Below are 16,806 nucleotides of genomic sequence, written 5' to 3'. Positions count from 1 at the left end.
GGATATGAAATTATTTGAAAAAAATTATTTGGAGAAGCTCTATTACAATTTTCATGATGCGATGCATATAACATAAAAATATGCTTAAAAATTGCATTTATGATATAAATTGAATAATATTTGATTTTTTTTTTTGGTAACGGGGGAGGAGTGAGAATATAAAAAGGGAAGGAGGTAGCAGGATTGGCAGCGGGGCAGGTTTCAAGTAGGGTAGTTGGTAGTCCTCCCGCCTTGCCCCTGCTACTCTAGCAGGTACGTCTGTCCAACCCTACTGCTATTTTTACTCTTCAGCCCCCCAAAAATAAATTTCTGGCTCCGTCCCTGGATGGATGGATCCCAACACCAAAAGATGCTGGAATAAAGAGAAAGAGAGAAGAATGCGATTGCGATGCAAAACAAAGAGAGAGCAACGCATGCATTATCCTACGTGCTTTTGCCTGACTCCTCCTGCACTCTACTTTGTACTAGTTACTGCTGAACTCATGCTGCAGCAGCACCAAATAAGCTCGGTCACCCAACTGGAAGCTTTTTCCTGCTATTGTGTTGTCGGGAGTCCCAGTTTTTACCTAGTTTTTCCGGGTTCTAACGTTTCTTTCAGGGAGCTACATTTCCTTTAATTTTTTCTCTTCATCATTTGGAACCAGACCTTGAAATTCTTATATATACCAGTATCACACAAAACACATCCACAAATTTGTCTATTTTGATCATGGGGTATTCTTTAACTTCGATTTTGCTTCTGTAAAACCGACTAGACTAACTAACTTTGTTAACCAAAAAAAAAAAAGATAAGTTCTTTTGACTATCATACCTCAGCTTTCGTTTACACGACTCCAAGTAAGAAAATCTTGGCATTTGATTAAACGACTTTAACTGAAAACCACTTGGAACTTTTAAGCAATTAACTTTGCTATCATTTCATGATCAATGAAGAAGAAGCTGAGATCAGTAGCTTTGGCCGGCCGGGGACCATTTCGATCCGTGTGCTGTAAATGTGTAACGGAGAAGTAGGATGATTAACGGATGACTAATGTTAGCTGCCTCAAAGGCTCAAACATCGGAGAGGAGTTGTACTTTATTACAGCTGCTTTGTGTCAGAGTTGAAGACTACTTTTCGATAGAATTAGTCCTTTCTTTTGTTTTTTTCCTTCGCTGAATATGGATAGCAGTAATCCAATTTCTTTGAGAGGAGAAAACATATGTTCAAGCATGATCAGTCCTCTAATATCACATTCAATCATGGACCAAAAACAAAAAACCACATTGATTCTGAATTTTGTTTGTCCCTCGAGTTGGTAAAAATTTTCAGCTGTTTCCAGTTTATTTCGTGATTTCATGTCTGCTGTTCCGAAACATCAAACTATCCACAATCTTTGTGGGTTAAATGGGATCTCTAAAATACCACTTTTGTGGACTTGCAAAATTTTCAAGTCCGGATGAGCTTTACGATGAAGGAGTTCCATGGATAGCCAAATAGCCACCCAGCTACCCGTTCTTTTGTGCAATACAAGTCCGGGTCTAGTTAGAGTACAAGCTCATTTAGTTTTATACCTTAGATGCTTCCTACTGAAAGAGAAGATGAGCAAACAGAATCAAATCTTTGGTTTTTATTTTTTTAATAAAAAGAAGTAGACAAAAATATTTGATAATATACAGTTGATAACGAGAAATTTGGAGAAAAAGAAAGAAACCCTTGATCATTAACAAGAAATGACCCCCATTCCACTGCATTATTTTTAACACAAAAAGGTTCTCCTCTCACGCTTTGGGGCAAATTATCAGTTTCAGAGCCAATCTTTTTGAGGACACACCTGATCCTCGCATAAAAGAGTACCCTCATACCCAAAATGGAAACAAACAACTTGGCGTAAAATTTGCTGAAAGATAAGAGATGGAGAGATGAATGTACAATTTTGGATGTAATAATAATAGCAAAAGACTTGGCAAAATGCGCACAGCTGCTCATGGGTAGCTTCACTTGTCAAAATGGATGTGTAGGGGAGGTCATATTTGGCTGTCCTCATCTGATGATCTCTGATCAAGCAAAGATATGACTCATCAGCACTGGTACGTACATCATCATTTCCAGGTCCTCTACTGTACTTTCCTGACTGTGATGCAAACTCAACCACCATTAATCTGAGTGAAGATATCTGCATTTAATGCAGCCAGCAAGAAAACAAGCAAAAGTTGGATAACCCCAAAAAACAAGGGGAAAAGAAGTTGCAGATGAGCTATTTTAAAGAATCACTGACAAAGCTCTGAATAATGCATGAGAGTTTGTTTAGCTAGTGTGCCAAGTTTATTAACTTTGTTATCTTGAACAAAGTACTAAGCAAGCAAGAAACCATTACGCCATGGATTTACATAAAGAATCACCGATGTCTGTGACTGCAGATTTACTTGTGTCAGATTGGTTGTCCCGTGTAAGAAAGCTCCAAAGGAGAAATGGGATTTCAAATTCGGTGGTACACTGCAATTTTGTAACTTGCTGAAGTCATACTACTGTTGCACGGACATTGGTTTGGGTGGGTGATCTGATTACAACCGTTCGATATTTTCCACTGGTCCAAACTCTTGTAACTCAGGGTCACAGTCCTAATTCCAATGTAGATATGGCTCTCTTTTAAGCGTGGTTGGAGGTTTGATCGGATGAATTAAGGCCCTGTGGTTCACTAACTGTGCGATAGACTGGATTTTTCAAGTCATTCTCTGGTTAGAAATTCGGAAAAGATTATCTCACCTCTACAGTTAGATATGCAATTTGATCTCTGCATTTTCAGTCTAGGAAGATGCTACGACCCTTTTTTTTTTTTTTTGTTGGTATCATATTTTTACGTTGAAATTCGAATTAGCATAAAAATTACCCAAAAAAAAAAAAGGGAAAATATCGAAAGTTTTAACGTATCCATTTCCCTATGTTTGATTATACCAACATATCTAAGTGGTATTACATATAAAATCAATCTAAACTTTAAATTTTGTTTTTCATTTTCTCTATGCATCCTAGTCAGAAGCATTTAAATCAGTCTTAAATACATTATATATTTAATTTCTGAGTTAGAAGTGTGTTCTCATTCAGTGAAAACAAAACTCTCTTCAATCGCCTCTCACCCGGGCCACTCTTCTACGCAGCCTTTACTGTTGTACCAGTAAAATATATTACAGTAAAAGCCAGTCTTCCTCCTCCCTATCAAATAAACTGGGAAGGAAATATGAAATACCTTAACCTAAAGGAAGGAAAAAAAAAAAGAAAGGAAAAGGCCCATCAGAAATTCAGAATTGCCCCTTAGAAAGAATCAGATTCATTAATGGCAATACCAGCTCGGAAAAAATAAAAAGACAATAACAACCTTCAAACAGTTCATTCTTTATTTTCTTCAAAAATTTACCCGAAGGATAAAGAAATCCCAATAATCAAGATCACCATTATATTGTCAAATACTTTAATTAAAAGCAACGGATACTCAGTTCAAAATGTACAGAAAATCGCATATGTAGATGTTAGAACTTGACTTGAAGACCGGGTAATCAAGATCACCATTGGATCTTTGAAAATCAAATCTACTCAAATGCGAGCCTCAATCCTCAAGAAAAGAGAACAAAGAAAAAGATAAATGGGTTTTGACCATCTTACCCACATTGAACTGCTATAAACGCAAAACACCAGGCTCGACTTCGGACAAAATTCTTACACTCCAGTGAATTACGATTCTTAAAAAACACGAAATTCTGACCTTACTGAGAACAACAAATAGTATAATGTGCAATTCGAGGTTAACAAGAGATCCGATAACTCCAACAGGCCAGGTTTTTCCAAGAACAGAGCAGTTAAATCATGCACCTTTTTTGGTTTAAAGAACATTGAACTACTCAAGTTGAACAACCTGCTGATTTGATTTGTCCGATTAAAGAAACTTTCACTTGCATGCTAGCATAAACAGAGTTGTCAGCAAGGACTAAACCTATCGAGGAAAAAAAAAACTAATCTAAGAAAAATACCAAAGCTGGCATGATACAGGATATATACAGTCTCTTGAGTCTATTTTTTCAGAAACATCTTCCTGAACTCGTCATTAGATTTAGGCTTCTCATCTCCATCACCCTCTGTTCCCCCAGGCTTTTCACTGGACCAACCCAAGGGCCTCACAGCTCTTGGTACAGCGAATGTGTTTTTCCCTTTTAATTCCACTCTCTCATCCCGACTCTTTTGGCTGTTAACTTGTGCCTGAGATCCACTATGCTCCTTAGGTCTGGAAGCTGAATCTTTTGAGTCGGACTGTCCAGCATTGGCAGATTGATTGTCACCAACCCCTATCATTTCAAGTTCTCAGGTTGTCAAAGAAAATAAAAATGCTAAAAGAAGGCCAAAATGGGCAAGGCTTAATCAATGGGTGAATCAGCATTTGAATAACATGAACCCTGATTTCCTATACGAGTACACATATAGCAAGGTGGAATTAAATGATTCCAGCAGAAGACGTAAAGCAAATCATCAGACTGACTTTCACTATGGAAAAGAGACAATAGCAGTGCAATGAAGAACTGTTCTTCCCGTTAAAAACTAGCAAAACAAAGACACAAATTAGTACTTTTCTTCAGTAACTATCAAAGGCAGGCCTTTTATTCCTCATAATCAAACTGAATCTCCTAATTGTTTAGCAAATATCCGAACCGAATTGCTCTAAAAAGGTGCCAAAAAAATGTTTATGAATCATATACACCTAGGTAAGAGAACAACTGATTCACAAGATCCACAAGAGAACTTCTGAAACAAAAATTAATATTACCTAGGACCAAAAATCACATAAAACCATAAACCGGTAAGATTATACACAATGGATAAGGCAGCAATTTGAGCAGTACAACCAAACACAGCTAAAGACTCATCCAACAAGAGCCATTAACACACTCAAAAGAATCGCACCTTCAACTGGTCAATCAAAATTTTCATAAGCAAAAGTTTTTCATAGTAGGGAACATTTGGTTTCTCGAAGTAAGTAACATGATGAAGGATATTGGCCTTGATAATTTAACAAACAAGAGAGAAGGATTTGTTACCGAGAGAGAGAGAGAGAGAGAGAGAGAATGCTAAAACGCAAAATTTAATTTTATGAACTAAGCACCCTATCACCAGATTACATATTACAAGAAGTATAGGATAGTTCAGGTAAACTTGGATATAAAATTGGCATAAACCTACAACTACCTAACTTTTGCACAAAAGCTCCAGATTCTAGTAACAAAACCTTCTCAACGACTCTTCTGTCTAAGCCTCCAATAGTTTTTTAAATAACAGAAAAATAAACAAAAGGCCTCTAGTTTAGGTGGAGAACCAAAGGAAACATCTACTCCACCTGATAGCAAAGTTGATAATTCAGAACCCAGAAAAAGGCAGGAGACACAATTAGAAACATGCGTAGCTATATAATCCAACTATAAAATAAACAGGTATGCTTTCACAGGTGTCAAAACATAGTGAAAGGGCACTGCTGTTGGAACATGAGAATAAAATCATACCATGTTTTGATGTGGATTTAGGTCCAAATGTTCCTTTCTTTTTGCTATGCTGAGGATCTGACCTAGCAATACTCACTTTCTTACCCAGTAAATTCTTCTTGTTCTTTGCCAAAGCGGCAGCAAGGTGTGCATCATCAGAGAAATCCACATAAGCCAAACCCTAAAAATTGAAGAATAAGCATGAGAAAAAGATGCTTGTCATCTAATAGAATCTCTAGACACCCAAACATATGATAAATTAGAAACCCAAATGTGGAACATGGAAATGGTAAATGTTTTCGTGGACGTCTATTTTTCTCATCTCAAATTTAGAATCATAATATGTGTGTGTGTGTGTGTGTGTGTGTGTGTGTGTGTGTGTGTAGATAGAGAGAGTGAGATATACCCTTGACTTTCCTGTGAACTTGTCTGTTAATATACGAATAGCAACCACCCCACCAACATCACTGAAAAAGGCACGCAGGTCTTCATATGTTGCCTGCGAGTCATTAACAACCATTTGCATTTACAATAAACACAGCAAAAAGGTTGTGTATGAGTCCACAATGCAAGTCAATAGAAAAATGAAATTCTAAATGAAGGAATGAAAAGCAAGGCAATAGGCAGCTTGCCTGAACACCAATGTTTGAAACAAAGGCAGTGCATTGGTCATTGTAATGTTTCGGTTTTCTAGGGGACTGATCATTAGTTTCTCTCTTGCTTGCACTTTCAGGTTTGGTGGAAATAACTTCAACTTTACTTTTTTCAACCGATTCTGCTGCTTCAACTCGATCTTTTTCATTAGTCATCTTCAGGTTCTGAGACATGTTTTTCCGACGCTTTGCAGGAGACTGGTCCTCAGTCAAATCAGAATGCAGTTTTCTCTTTTCTCGTGGAGTCTTTTTCATGGTTTCTCTCTGATCAGATGATCCAGCAGATTTGGTCTCTTGTTGAGTCTTGAATAACTGTAGCTCTTCTAGACGAGGAGTCACCTATTTTTATTTGGGAGGGGTAGGAGTGGAGTTGAGGTGAGAAGGGCGAAAAGATGAGAATATGATTAACACATCTTCCAAGTACTAAAATGTACAAAAATTCAATCTTTCCAAAAGCTAATAATGCATACCTTTTGCACAGCAATATCAAAATCTTCCAAAGAACCATGCTCTCGCTCAAAGCAAAGCCACGAATGGCATATATCCTGAATGATTCTGTTTTTTTAGACAGAGAAGGTATCATACAATTCAAGATGTACCAAAAGTAATCGAAGTAAGAACAGGAAAGTTCGACAGCACTACAGGGTCAACTACAGAGCTACACAATGCATTTTCAGTTTACTCAATCTAAAAATTCTTACATTACTAGTTCCAATAATGTTGAGATTCTTGAGCAAAGTTAACGCACATCAAGTCAATTAAGGAAATGCTCAGCTTTCAGAAGGCACCAAATAGCCGCGTTCCATCAAAATTGACAAGCATAGAATGCAAAATAAGGTAACAATGATGATGTCAATTAAGAGTTCAAATGTTCAAACCGCAAATCACACTCATCCTGAAAGTTTTAACTCATTTCTCTGTAAGCTTTATAAAACCTATAAGAAATAGAAGTTCTACAAATATCCATTCTACACTAGCGCAATAATAGTAGTGTACAATTATTACTCTATAGACATCACTAGACAGTCAAACCACTTTAAGATAAATCAACAAAGCTTAAATCATGATTAAGGTCAATCAGCTAACATCTAGTTTCTCATTGATCCAAGATCAGGTACAAGTGCCTTGTTCACTGACAACAACTCATCCTTATCTTTCTTACTGATTTTTAAACTCTTCTCTAGCCTTGGTGTCAGCTGCAGTTTTGGACAAGTAGCATGCAAAAGAAGCACTATGTAAACCAAGTAATTTTGAGATAAGTGTTCTAGAACAGTAAATGACAAGCAAATACAGTAATAAGATTAAGGATGAAACCCTTCAATACATTACAGTTTACATGATGTTGACAACAGGGTGTTTTTCCACCCTTCTATTCCAGGACCCTTTCAAATGCTTTATTCACATATGACACAAGTTGTATGATCAAGATCACCTAGACTCTGTGCAACATAATCACAGTTCATAGAGTAGAAGGATGGGATGGCAAAGATAAGGTATATTACATGCTACTACTTGTAATTATACAAGTACGAGATTAAAATTCACATTTTGCAGCACAAGTATGTACCTCTGAGCCTGTACCAGAGAATTTTTTAGTGTAGCATCTCTTGTAAAGAGATCTAGCTTCATTTATATGACCTTCTGCAACTTCCACAGCTATATAACCCTCCCAAGCTCCTAACATAGAACCACTGCAAAAAAAGCAAGCAGAAAAAAGGGCTAAGTTTAAGCCATTTTATGTGTATGCACGTGTCATGCATGCATGCATGGATGCATGTATGTATGTGTGTATATACATATTTATTTATTTATAGAAAACTTCTTATAAAAAGTCAAAAAAACCTGATTTTAAGCAAGTTCTCCCAGACACCACGAGCTGCAACAATGTCTTTACCCAACTTTGACTCCAGGCGAGCCCAATAACTGTACATCCTTAACAGACTGTCTGTGTTCTTTAGGTGTGGAGACAAGTAATCTGATGCACGCTGGCACAAGCACCAATATAGATGGTTTAACACCAGAGGAGGCACACTTTACCACATATTGATAGTTAAAAAGCATTAAAATTGAGCATTACGAATATGATGTTCAAGAAACAAACCTTGAATACATCCCTTATCAGATCATAGTTCAAACAGTCCTCTGTTTTACTGGTTGAAGAAATTCTCCGCCTTAATCCATCAACTCTAGTGAGAAACAGATCCAGATACTGCAAAAAAGTGTTCCCTCATGTTAACATCACATGCACATTAGTGGAGATCAATTTACAATTGCAGGCATAAACTTTGAAGTTAAAAGAATCAGAATCATCGACCTGATTACAATCTATAGAGGATAATCAGATTAGTCAACAAACTGACACTGGGAAAGCACCAAACATCACAAAAAATGCACATTCTCCAACACCACTACCTAATTGACATTTTCCCTATTTGATAGTTTGATTGTGGAACCAGACGATCAATTAACTGGGATGGTTAGATCATAGGTTAGCAATAACTGACTCTCTACAGAAAATGTAAACTTGCACACATGGTTAGTGATGGACAAATTAATCGTACTCCAGCCAGAAGAATTTTCACCTCATCATAGCTGGAGAATGTACACTGCAGTGACTTCTCAAAAACCTGAAATGCAAGGAATTTAATAGATTAAAATTAGATCATCAGGTGCAATAATCCAATAATAAAGGATAAATTGATATGGATCATTAACAAATTCAAGAAGCATTATTCTAGCAGCAACTTCTTTTTCTTTTGTTTTCTTTTGCTGATTAAACAAGATTCCCACAATAAGAATTCACTCTCAAGTGCAATCTGAACTTTCAAAATCACAAAAGTAGGAAGATGGAATTTTGAAGCCCAAATAAAGATACCTTGTCTGAAGCAACAAAATGACAATAATTAAGAAATGAGAACTAGCAAAGATGCACCGAGATAGAAGCTCCAAGTGTACTTTAAGGACATCTTGAACACATAACGCATATAATGTTGTTAACGTTCAAAAACAAACAAGACATAAACCACCAAATAAGTGTTGCCTTCAAAGAAAGTATTTTTGGCCCAAAAAATTGCTTTCCTGGTGCCATGCATTTGCATATATTAGATGAATATATGAAGTGCACCCATCTGGTATTAATAGACTTCAATATTGAACAAGATATCAAGGCATTCCAGCACCATAGAATCTCAGATACCGAGTCAGAACATTAATAAATTCACTGAAGGGCTATAAGACAATAATAACCACCATACTAAATATCACAAGCAAGAAGAAGGCACTCCCCTCCTCATGTTTTACTGCACATGATGATAAGCACATATGAACTACAGTTTGAAGAAAACTGTATAACACTAGGGCACTATAATGAAGAGATCACTTGATGTCAACCCATTAGTTAAGTATGTAAAAGTAGACAGCATCTAAATATTCCCAATTTTCAGCATAAATGATAATCCAAGGTAGTCAATGCAAAATCCAATCGGATTTTGATGCTAACTAAATGAAAAGGTAAATAACTAATTCTAAGGGGCAAAGCTGGTAATCAGATGAAGAATCCAATAACTATCAACAAATAGATTAATAATGTGAAATTTCATCATTTTAGAAAACATAGCACATCATCAGACTAAAAATAGCAGATACATACAGTGGAAAGCTCTTCCTCAGAAGCATGCACACGTTCAAGGTGTAGCAAGTATCGAACCCATAGTTCACCAACCCAAGGACAATTCCTTGTTGCCCTAGAATAAACAGCCTTCACTGTACTTGACGTCTGAAATAAAGAATTAATCAACTTATAATGCCGGAACTTACCATAGAAAAAACAGAATAAGTAACTTAATGGAAAACCTTAATTGTTTTGTCCAGGTAGCGAGTATAATCAAGCCAGAGATCAGCATATATTGGAAAGTCAGTTATAGCACGTTCATACAAGATTTGAACGCGTGCTGGATCCCCCATTGACTGCTCAAAATTCAAATAGGTCTGCAAGAAACAGAAAACAAGTATGCCATAATTCATTGATTGTATAAGTGGGTTAACTGCCCTAGCAATATGATGTAATTGCACTAGTTATAGCTGCTTTAAATGCATGCAAGTTCAAATATAATAGGTACTTATTTTACAAAGGTTTATAGTTACTAGGTCACCAACAGATCCATTGAGTGCTGAACTAAGCATACTTTGACAAGCTTAAACCATAGCAAGGAAGGTAACAAAAAATGCAGGAAAAGTGAAGAGAAGGTATAATGCCTAGGTATTTTGTGTATTAAATTCACAGCAGTATAGCTTGATACAAGAAGTCAGTAACTAACCAATTTCCACCTAAAAAACCAGCAAACTTCTAACTTAACAACTAAATTTATTTGAAGAATTCTCCAGCTAAAAAAATGTACAAAGGATAGATACTAAAAATGAATGAACAACACGCTGAAGAATGTTGCGCACACACACATTTTAGTAAGAACAATATCTTCCTTATTATCATGGACCGTGCGATGAACCACCTTATAAGAGCAATTCGAAAAACAAACCAACAACATGTTGAAGAACATTGTACGTACAGACCATGAACTTTTGAAGTCTTTCATCATCAGGGATATCCTTTCTTGCAATTTGTTCTTCAAAATGAGTACGAGCATTCAAGAGATCCAAAGCCTTCTGGTATGCAGATGCAACATTCGAAGGAAGCCCATCCAAGGAGTTAGGGTCAACCCCAAGAGTGCTCCCTTGTTCTGCTTCCCAAGTTTTGTAAGTAAGAAGAGTTGATCTCAGGTTAGCAAGGGGAACAGACAACTGACGGAAAAATAAGTTCCGAATAAGCTGGACCTGCTTTTCTCTGGACTGCATCAGAACAAAGACATAATGATAACATAATAGACTTGAAATTGCAAAAGAAAACACATCTAAAATGATGTGGTCACTTCAGAAAGAGAAAGAAAATAAGATAGCTAGGTACATGCACTAACGCGTGTGTATCATGTGGGGAGAGAGAGAGAGAGGAAAAGAAAATGTAAATGACCTCAATATCAGTTTCTCCAATGGTTAAAGCAATAGCTTGCTCAAATTCCCTATAGGCCTCATAAATCCTGCTACCTTCAGCAACATGCAGTCCAGCAGCTATTACAGCACGCTCAAAAAGATTTCTTGCCTTTGAGATACCATTAGTGGAACATTCGCGTACCAATGGATCATAATCTTGAACAAAATTTATGTAGTCACACCATAGATCAACAGACTGCAAAGTGAAATCATAATGAGACTAAAACAAATCATTGTCCAGGCTGGAGACAGATTCTGAAATTCAATATTGTGAAATCAATCAAAGATTAGGCGGTCATCCCAGTGCTAACCCTTGGTCTGGTAGTCAAAAAAAAAAAATTCAAGCATTCTACATCCCATGTAGTACAATACAATGAGCCTATGAATTTCAACCTTCATAAAGCATTTCCATAATTAATGGATGCAGATAACCAGCTGTAATGATTATAACCAATATAAAGGGAGTGGGAGTACCATCTAAACATCGTCTAAGTAACAAAAGAATACTGGAAAACTTAGATACACTATTCAGCACAGATATTTCCAATTGCTAATGCCACAAAGTGTTTTCTAGAAAAGTAATATTTATCGATCCATTCTAGAAATAACAGTCCTACATTGAATTGGGGAAAAAAAACTAAAATTTTGATCTCGAGTACAGCATTGGCTATGTCGAAAGCTTGAACCCCTAAAATCCTTTTTACATACATAAAAAATAGTCACAAGTTGAATAGAAATCACCAACCAAATAATCCAACACTCCACGCTCACAAAGCTGCTCAATTGCAGGAAGAGCTTCAGGTCTGCAAAATAATTTAATGAAGAAAGATAGAGTCAAAAAAATTGTCAATAAACACTAAAGGAAAGGTAATAGCTGCAATGCATATCAAAAATGCATCATGAACAAGAAAAAAGAGATAATCCATCTAATATATCAATTTATGGAATACCTGAAAATATCCTGTCATAGTAGCTTAACCTTCTAGGACCATAGCTTTGATCAATTTAAATCCCAGGTTGTCCACAGAAGAATAGAAAAGAATGAAACCCCCCCCCCCCCACCAAAAAAAAAATTTGGAACAGGCAGTCATGATCTGGCAGGAGCAAATACACTCCAGTAACATCAGGTAAAAAATTGATCATCTTATCAGAAATTCCACAAACATCAAATTTCACTAAAGAACTACTTACCCTCACAGAGATATATATATATATATATATATCTAAAAATCACTCTAAAAACAATGCCTATGTACTGATATTTTGAAGCTTAGTGAGAGATATAAATCTCTGCAGATGACTGCAGTTGCACCTCAGCAAATTTGCTATATTGGGTGGAGAGGGACAAAAGTAACAAGTAATTGAATTCTTATTGATTGTTAGAAAAAAATGACAATAACCAAAAATTTAAAGAAAAAGATGATGAAGAAGAAGGAGAAGGACAATATGAAACAGTTCAATTAATCTTGACTTCTTGGGGCCTCTGGTCATCACTCACATCATTTGTTACTCTTCACAGGAAGTCAGCAAGAAGTATGAGCAAGAGAGATAGGGAAAGAGTGGAAGGGGGGCAGTAGGCATTTGCATGCTTGTGTTTCACAAGGGCATGGGTGTGTGTGACCAGAGAGAGAGAGAGAGAGTCAAATCCAGATTTAGGAGTATCTAACCTAAATTTGGCTAGTTGTGAATGTATGCTTAACCAAAAGATAAATTGCAGTTCTCATAGATATAAATTGAATTTAAGAGAAAAGGCAAGGATGCTAGCTGCTCGGTATTAATAAATTCAAAAGAGGAACCATGAGACCTCCAATGGAAAATGAATGCATTCCTAAGGATAGCCAGAGAAACTTGAATACATTGCAAGGATACAAAACAAAACAAAGATGTAAAAGGAGAGTTCCAAAGCTTTTAAGATACATAACATTCCAGCTTGAAGTCCTGTATCCATTCCCAAAATGTTTCAGCTAGATTTCCATAATCAATCTATACCTCCCTTGTTCCTTTTTGTTCCCTCCCCAAATGCTGTAATTAGAAACACAATGGGTGGATTAAAATTTAAAAAAACAAAAAAATCTAGAACTGTGTGTGTAGATAAAGTCAAAAGATAGCCAAGAAGTTTCTGATCATGTATCAGACATATTACCCAAACACTTCCTGATAGAGCGATGGTTTAAGTTTGCTGAAAACATATTCTAGCTATGTATAAAAAAATATTACCCAAACACTTGCTAGAAGTTTGATTTAGTTGAATACTACACATAAGGATGCAAAACTTGTCTTCTGATCATTAATATAAACGATCATGTCCACAAAGCAAACCAGAGTGCACGAGTAAATTGGAGATATCAGGGGGAAATATTTGAATACCCTGAGCTAAGAGTAGTCTCATCCCTAGCCCACTCGCGCCACAGCTCAGGACTCAATGGAAACAAGGCACTCATTGCCTCTCTTGCTTGTCTCAGCTTCTCTACATCACCTTGCTTCCTCAGAGCTCTAATGTACTTTTCAACCAAAAAAAAATCACATAGTTACTTATCATCACCAATAAAAACGAAAAAGCATACAATTCAGACAGTTGATAGTAGTAGTAAAATAACAGATATAACGCCAATAATAGACTATTTCCTCTATATTCTTTTCGTAATATTTTCTTTAGCTTGGCTTCAAAGATAAAAAATATTCGACATCATCCGATGCTATGATTGAAGTACTGAAACCACTACAGGAAATGAGAGATGGTAGTAAGTGGTGAGAAGAATACTTGGACATGAGCGTCGTAATTGGACGGGTTGTTGGACAGCTCAGCTTCTAGGGTTTGAATTTGAAGGTTGAGTTGAGCTTCGTCATCGGAATCGGACTCGGTATCAGAGTCGGAGTCGGAGTCGGAATCTTCCTTAGGGTTGTGAGCGTCGGCCATGGATTGGTCGTTGTCGTCGTTGCCATTGATTGAGGTCACTTGTTCGACAGGCTGAGGAGGCAGTTCTTCTGGTAATGACAGCGGTGAATCTCGAGTTTCGTTTTCCGCCATTTTTTGCTCAGTCCTTTTTCTGCAGAAGAAATGGAGCGCTGTTGCAGAACACTGGAAACTCTGTACAGGTGTAGGGGAAAGGGGTTTTCTGTGGTGTCACGAACATGGACGTTTCGACGTCGTTTCCATGGAATTATTATGCGTCTGCTCGAAAGCGGGGGAATTTAAATTTTAGTCCTCTTCTAATTGGTTCGATTTTAAATTAGTCCCTCGTAAATCATGGAGTGCATTTGGATAGTAGATTATTTGGAATAATACTTTAAATAATTATTTGTTAACTTTTTGAAAAGTAGGGGTAAAAGATAATCGTTTGGATAACATGAGTATATTCCAAATAGGTGTTTGGACACTTTAACAATTATTTGTCGAATTTATTCCAAATAAGTGTTTTGATAGCTTAACAATTATTAAGTCCAATGGGAAACTCATTCCATTCAGTTTGAAGCACATTTACCTTTGGTTTATAAATAAACATTTAATTTTAGATAAAAGCAGTTTAATCCAATACAAACCACGCACATGTACGGATATTACATGGAACATCCGAAACTTCTCTACGATTATCAAGAAGTCTAATAGATACATCACAGTAGAATAATGGAAGTTTATTCAAGATACCCTCTATAAAAGCTTGGCAACCATTTCTAACCCCTTTCAAAAAACAGAAATATAACTGGATCGACCCCGGTGCAGCCACTATTTAGTATTACATAGGTCCAAATTACGCTCTTGACTTTTTAGCGCCTTCTCCTACGTTGTGCGTCATACATTTCAGTTACAATCGCATCTCGCCTAGCCTTTCAAGCCAAAACCTCAGTTCGGGATGCATTCAATGGTTGAACGTGAAGTAACTCACCGCCACTCTTTTGGTACTCTAATCCAACATTACCGTCCTCGTATGGTTGAAAATGGGCGTCGCCTGGTTAGTGTAAGCGAAGAAAGTTATACAATACATAACAAGCTATAACAACACTGACTTGAGTCGTCATGTAAAAGTTTGGAATCGGTCCCTTCAAAAATTTAAATCTATTCTTCAGAACTCCAAAGGTTCGTTCAATGACATTTCTAAGTTCCGAGTGGCGTGTATTAAATAAAGTTTTTTCTGGACCGCCCCGTGCTGCATTCTTATACGGTAAGAAGTCTGGAATATTCTTATATGCAGCATCTACAAGGTAATATTTACCTGTAAATGTAAACATTTATGTGTCAATTCCAAATGACAGTATAATTTTTATGAAAACTTTATAATACTATAATTTGATGAATGTTGTACCACTAAAAAATATACTATTGGGTTTAAAATACTTTCGGTTAAATAGTCAAACATAGATTTAAAATTTAAAAAATTAGCGTCTTATTGTAAAATTAGGAATTTTGTTAAAGAACTTAAAGTACCTTTAAAATATGCTACACAAATAAGTACTTATTAATAGCACAAGCCAAAAAAAAAATACCACTAATAGTGTAGTTACGTGTGACAAAAGTACTTTAAATGTTTGGAATACACAATCTAAAAAATGGCATATACTTAAATTAGTACTACAGCGTAACATCATGAAAACAAACCCTTCATTTTGGAAAGTGCGTACTTTATAATACAAGGGAGTTACCTTCAGGTGGCATTGGGAAGTCTGACGGGTGTGATAGAGCATCATCTAACACTCGGGTATCGTGTGCACTTCTCTCCCACCCAGCATATATGTATGTGAATCGCATATCGAAATCACAAATTGCTAGTAGATTTTGTGACTGAAACCCATGTCGATTTGTATATGCCATTTGGTGACCTGAGGGCGGGCACTAGGAATGTGAGTGCCATCAATTGCTCCCACTGCATCCTGCATTTTCCAACAATGTAAAATTATATTTTCTCTCTTAAAATGGCTTGAGTTTTGAGATGGAAGACCACTGATTTAATTATTCATTTTGTATTTTGCCATTTACGGCCTAACCTTGAACCACGGGAAGTATTTTGTTGAATTCCCGATCCTTGGATGTATTTGATTGTGGTCAAAAGGGCAAATTATTTGTGAAGCAAACATATAAAGACCGCATAGGACCTCCCTTACATTGTGGTTAATTATCTCCGTTGATCTATTGAAACGCTTTGCCAAAACTCGTTGTCAGACACTATGACTTACCATTACCAAAGTCATGGTCAGTGCCTCTTCGATTTTCACTCGTTTTTTATAGTTTTGAGGTACGTAATTATTGTACTTGAGTATGTCACAAAGTAGGAGAAAATTGTCAACCGATACGACGATTTTCGATAATTCGTTTGTAGTGACAATTGATCAATTTCTCAACCCATTGGCGCCCTGTCAGTGAGCCATCATGGTGTGAAATTTTGAGTTTCGGTCCTCCATACCTTTCTGTCTCCGGATGTAAAAGTATCAACTCTACTGCAAGTCCAAGTAGCAAGGCATCCTAGTCATCGTCTAATGCTTCGTCATTGCTTAAACTACTATTTTGGACGTGATCCATATCCCTTGGAATAAGTACACAACAAGGAAATTTATAGTTACAACAAGGGAGCTTTGTCCTTCGATAATTACAACAGGGGAATTTATAGCACTGAACAAG

General features: G+C 36.6%; 1 protein-coding gene across 1 annotated transcript; it reads right to left on the bottom strand.

Annotated features, from left to right (window-relative positions):
* Nucleotides 1–3,878: 3,878 nt before the first annotated feature.
* On the bottom strand, nt 3,879–14,340 carry LOC140036883 (uncharacterized). Its single transcript, XM_072079917.1, has 16 exons — nt 13,957–14,340; nt 13,563–13,696; nt 11,941–11,998; nt 11,176–11,391; nt 10,722–10,997; nt 10,005–10,139; nt 9,802–9,927; nt 8,735–8,779; nt 8,254–8,361; nt 7,995–8,137; nt 7,720–7,843; nt 6,623–6,697; nt 6,127–6,491; nt 5,906–5,993; nt 5,521–5,680; nt 3,879–4,314 (listed from the first exon to the last, which is right to left on the bottom strand). The coding sequence occupies exons 1-16, from the start codon at nt 14,221–14,223 to the stop codon at nt 4,043–4,045; spliced, it is 2,592 nt and encodes an 863-aa protein (XP_071936018.1). The 5' UTR covers nt 14,224–14,340; the 3' UTR covers nt 3,879–4,042.
* Between the last annotated feature and the right edge of the window lie 2,466 nt (nt 14,341–16,806).

Source organism: Coffea arabica, chromosome 2e, assembly GCF_036785885.1.
Source record: "Coffea arabica cultivar ET-39 chromosome 2e, Coffea Arabica ET-39 HiFi, whole genome shotgun sequence".
NCBI lineage: Eukaryota > Viridiplantae > Streptophyta > Magnoliopsida > Gentianales > Rubiaceae > Coffea > Coffea arabica.
Note: the sequence above shows the minus strand (reverse complement) of the source record. Positions and strands in the feature narration are given on the sequence as shown.

What these genes read in the sequence shown, in the direction of transcription:
- LOC140036883 (XM_072079917.1), bottom strand. Translation starts at nt 14,223, where the DNA reads ATGGCGGAAAACGAAACTCGAGATTCACCGCTGTCATTACCAGAAGAA. An exon ending in CTGAGGAAGAGCTTTCCACT is followed by an intron (nt 8,780 to 9,801) that starts GTATGTATCTGC and finishes CTTGCATTTCAG; the next exon opens with GTTTTTGAGAAGTCACTGCA. An exon ending in CATTCTCCAGCTATGATGAG is followed by an intron (nt 8,362 to 8,734) that starts GTGAAAATTCTT and finishes ACTTTTTTGCAG; the next exon opens with TATCTGGATCTGTTTCTCAC.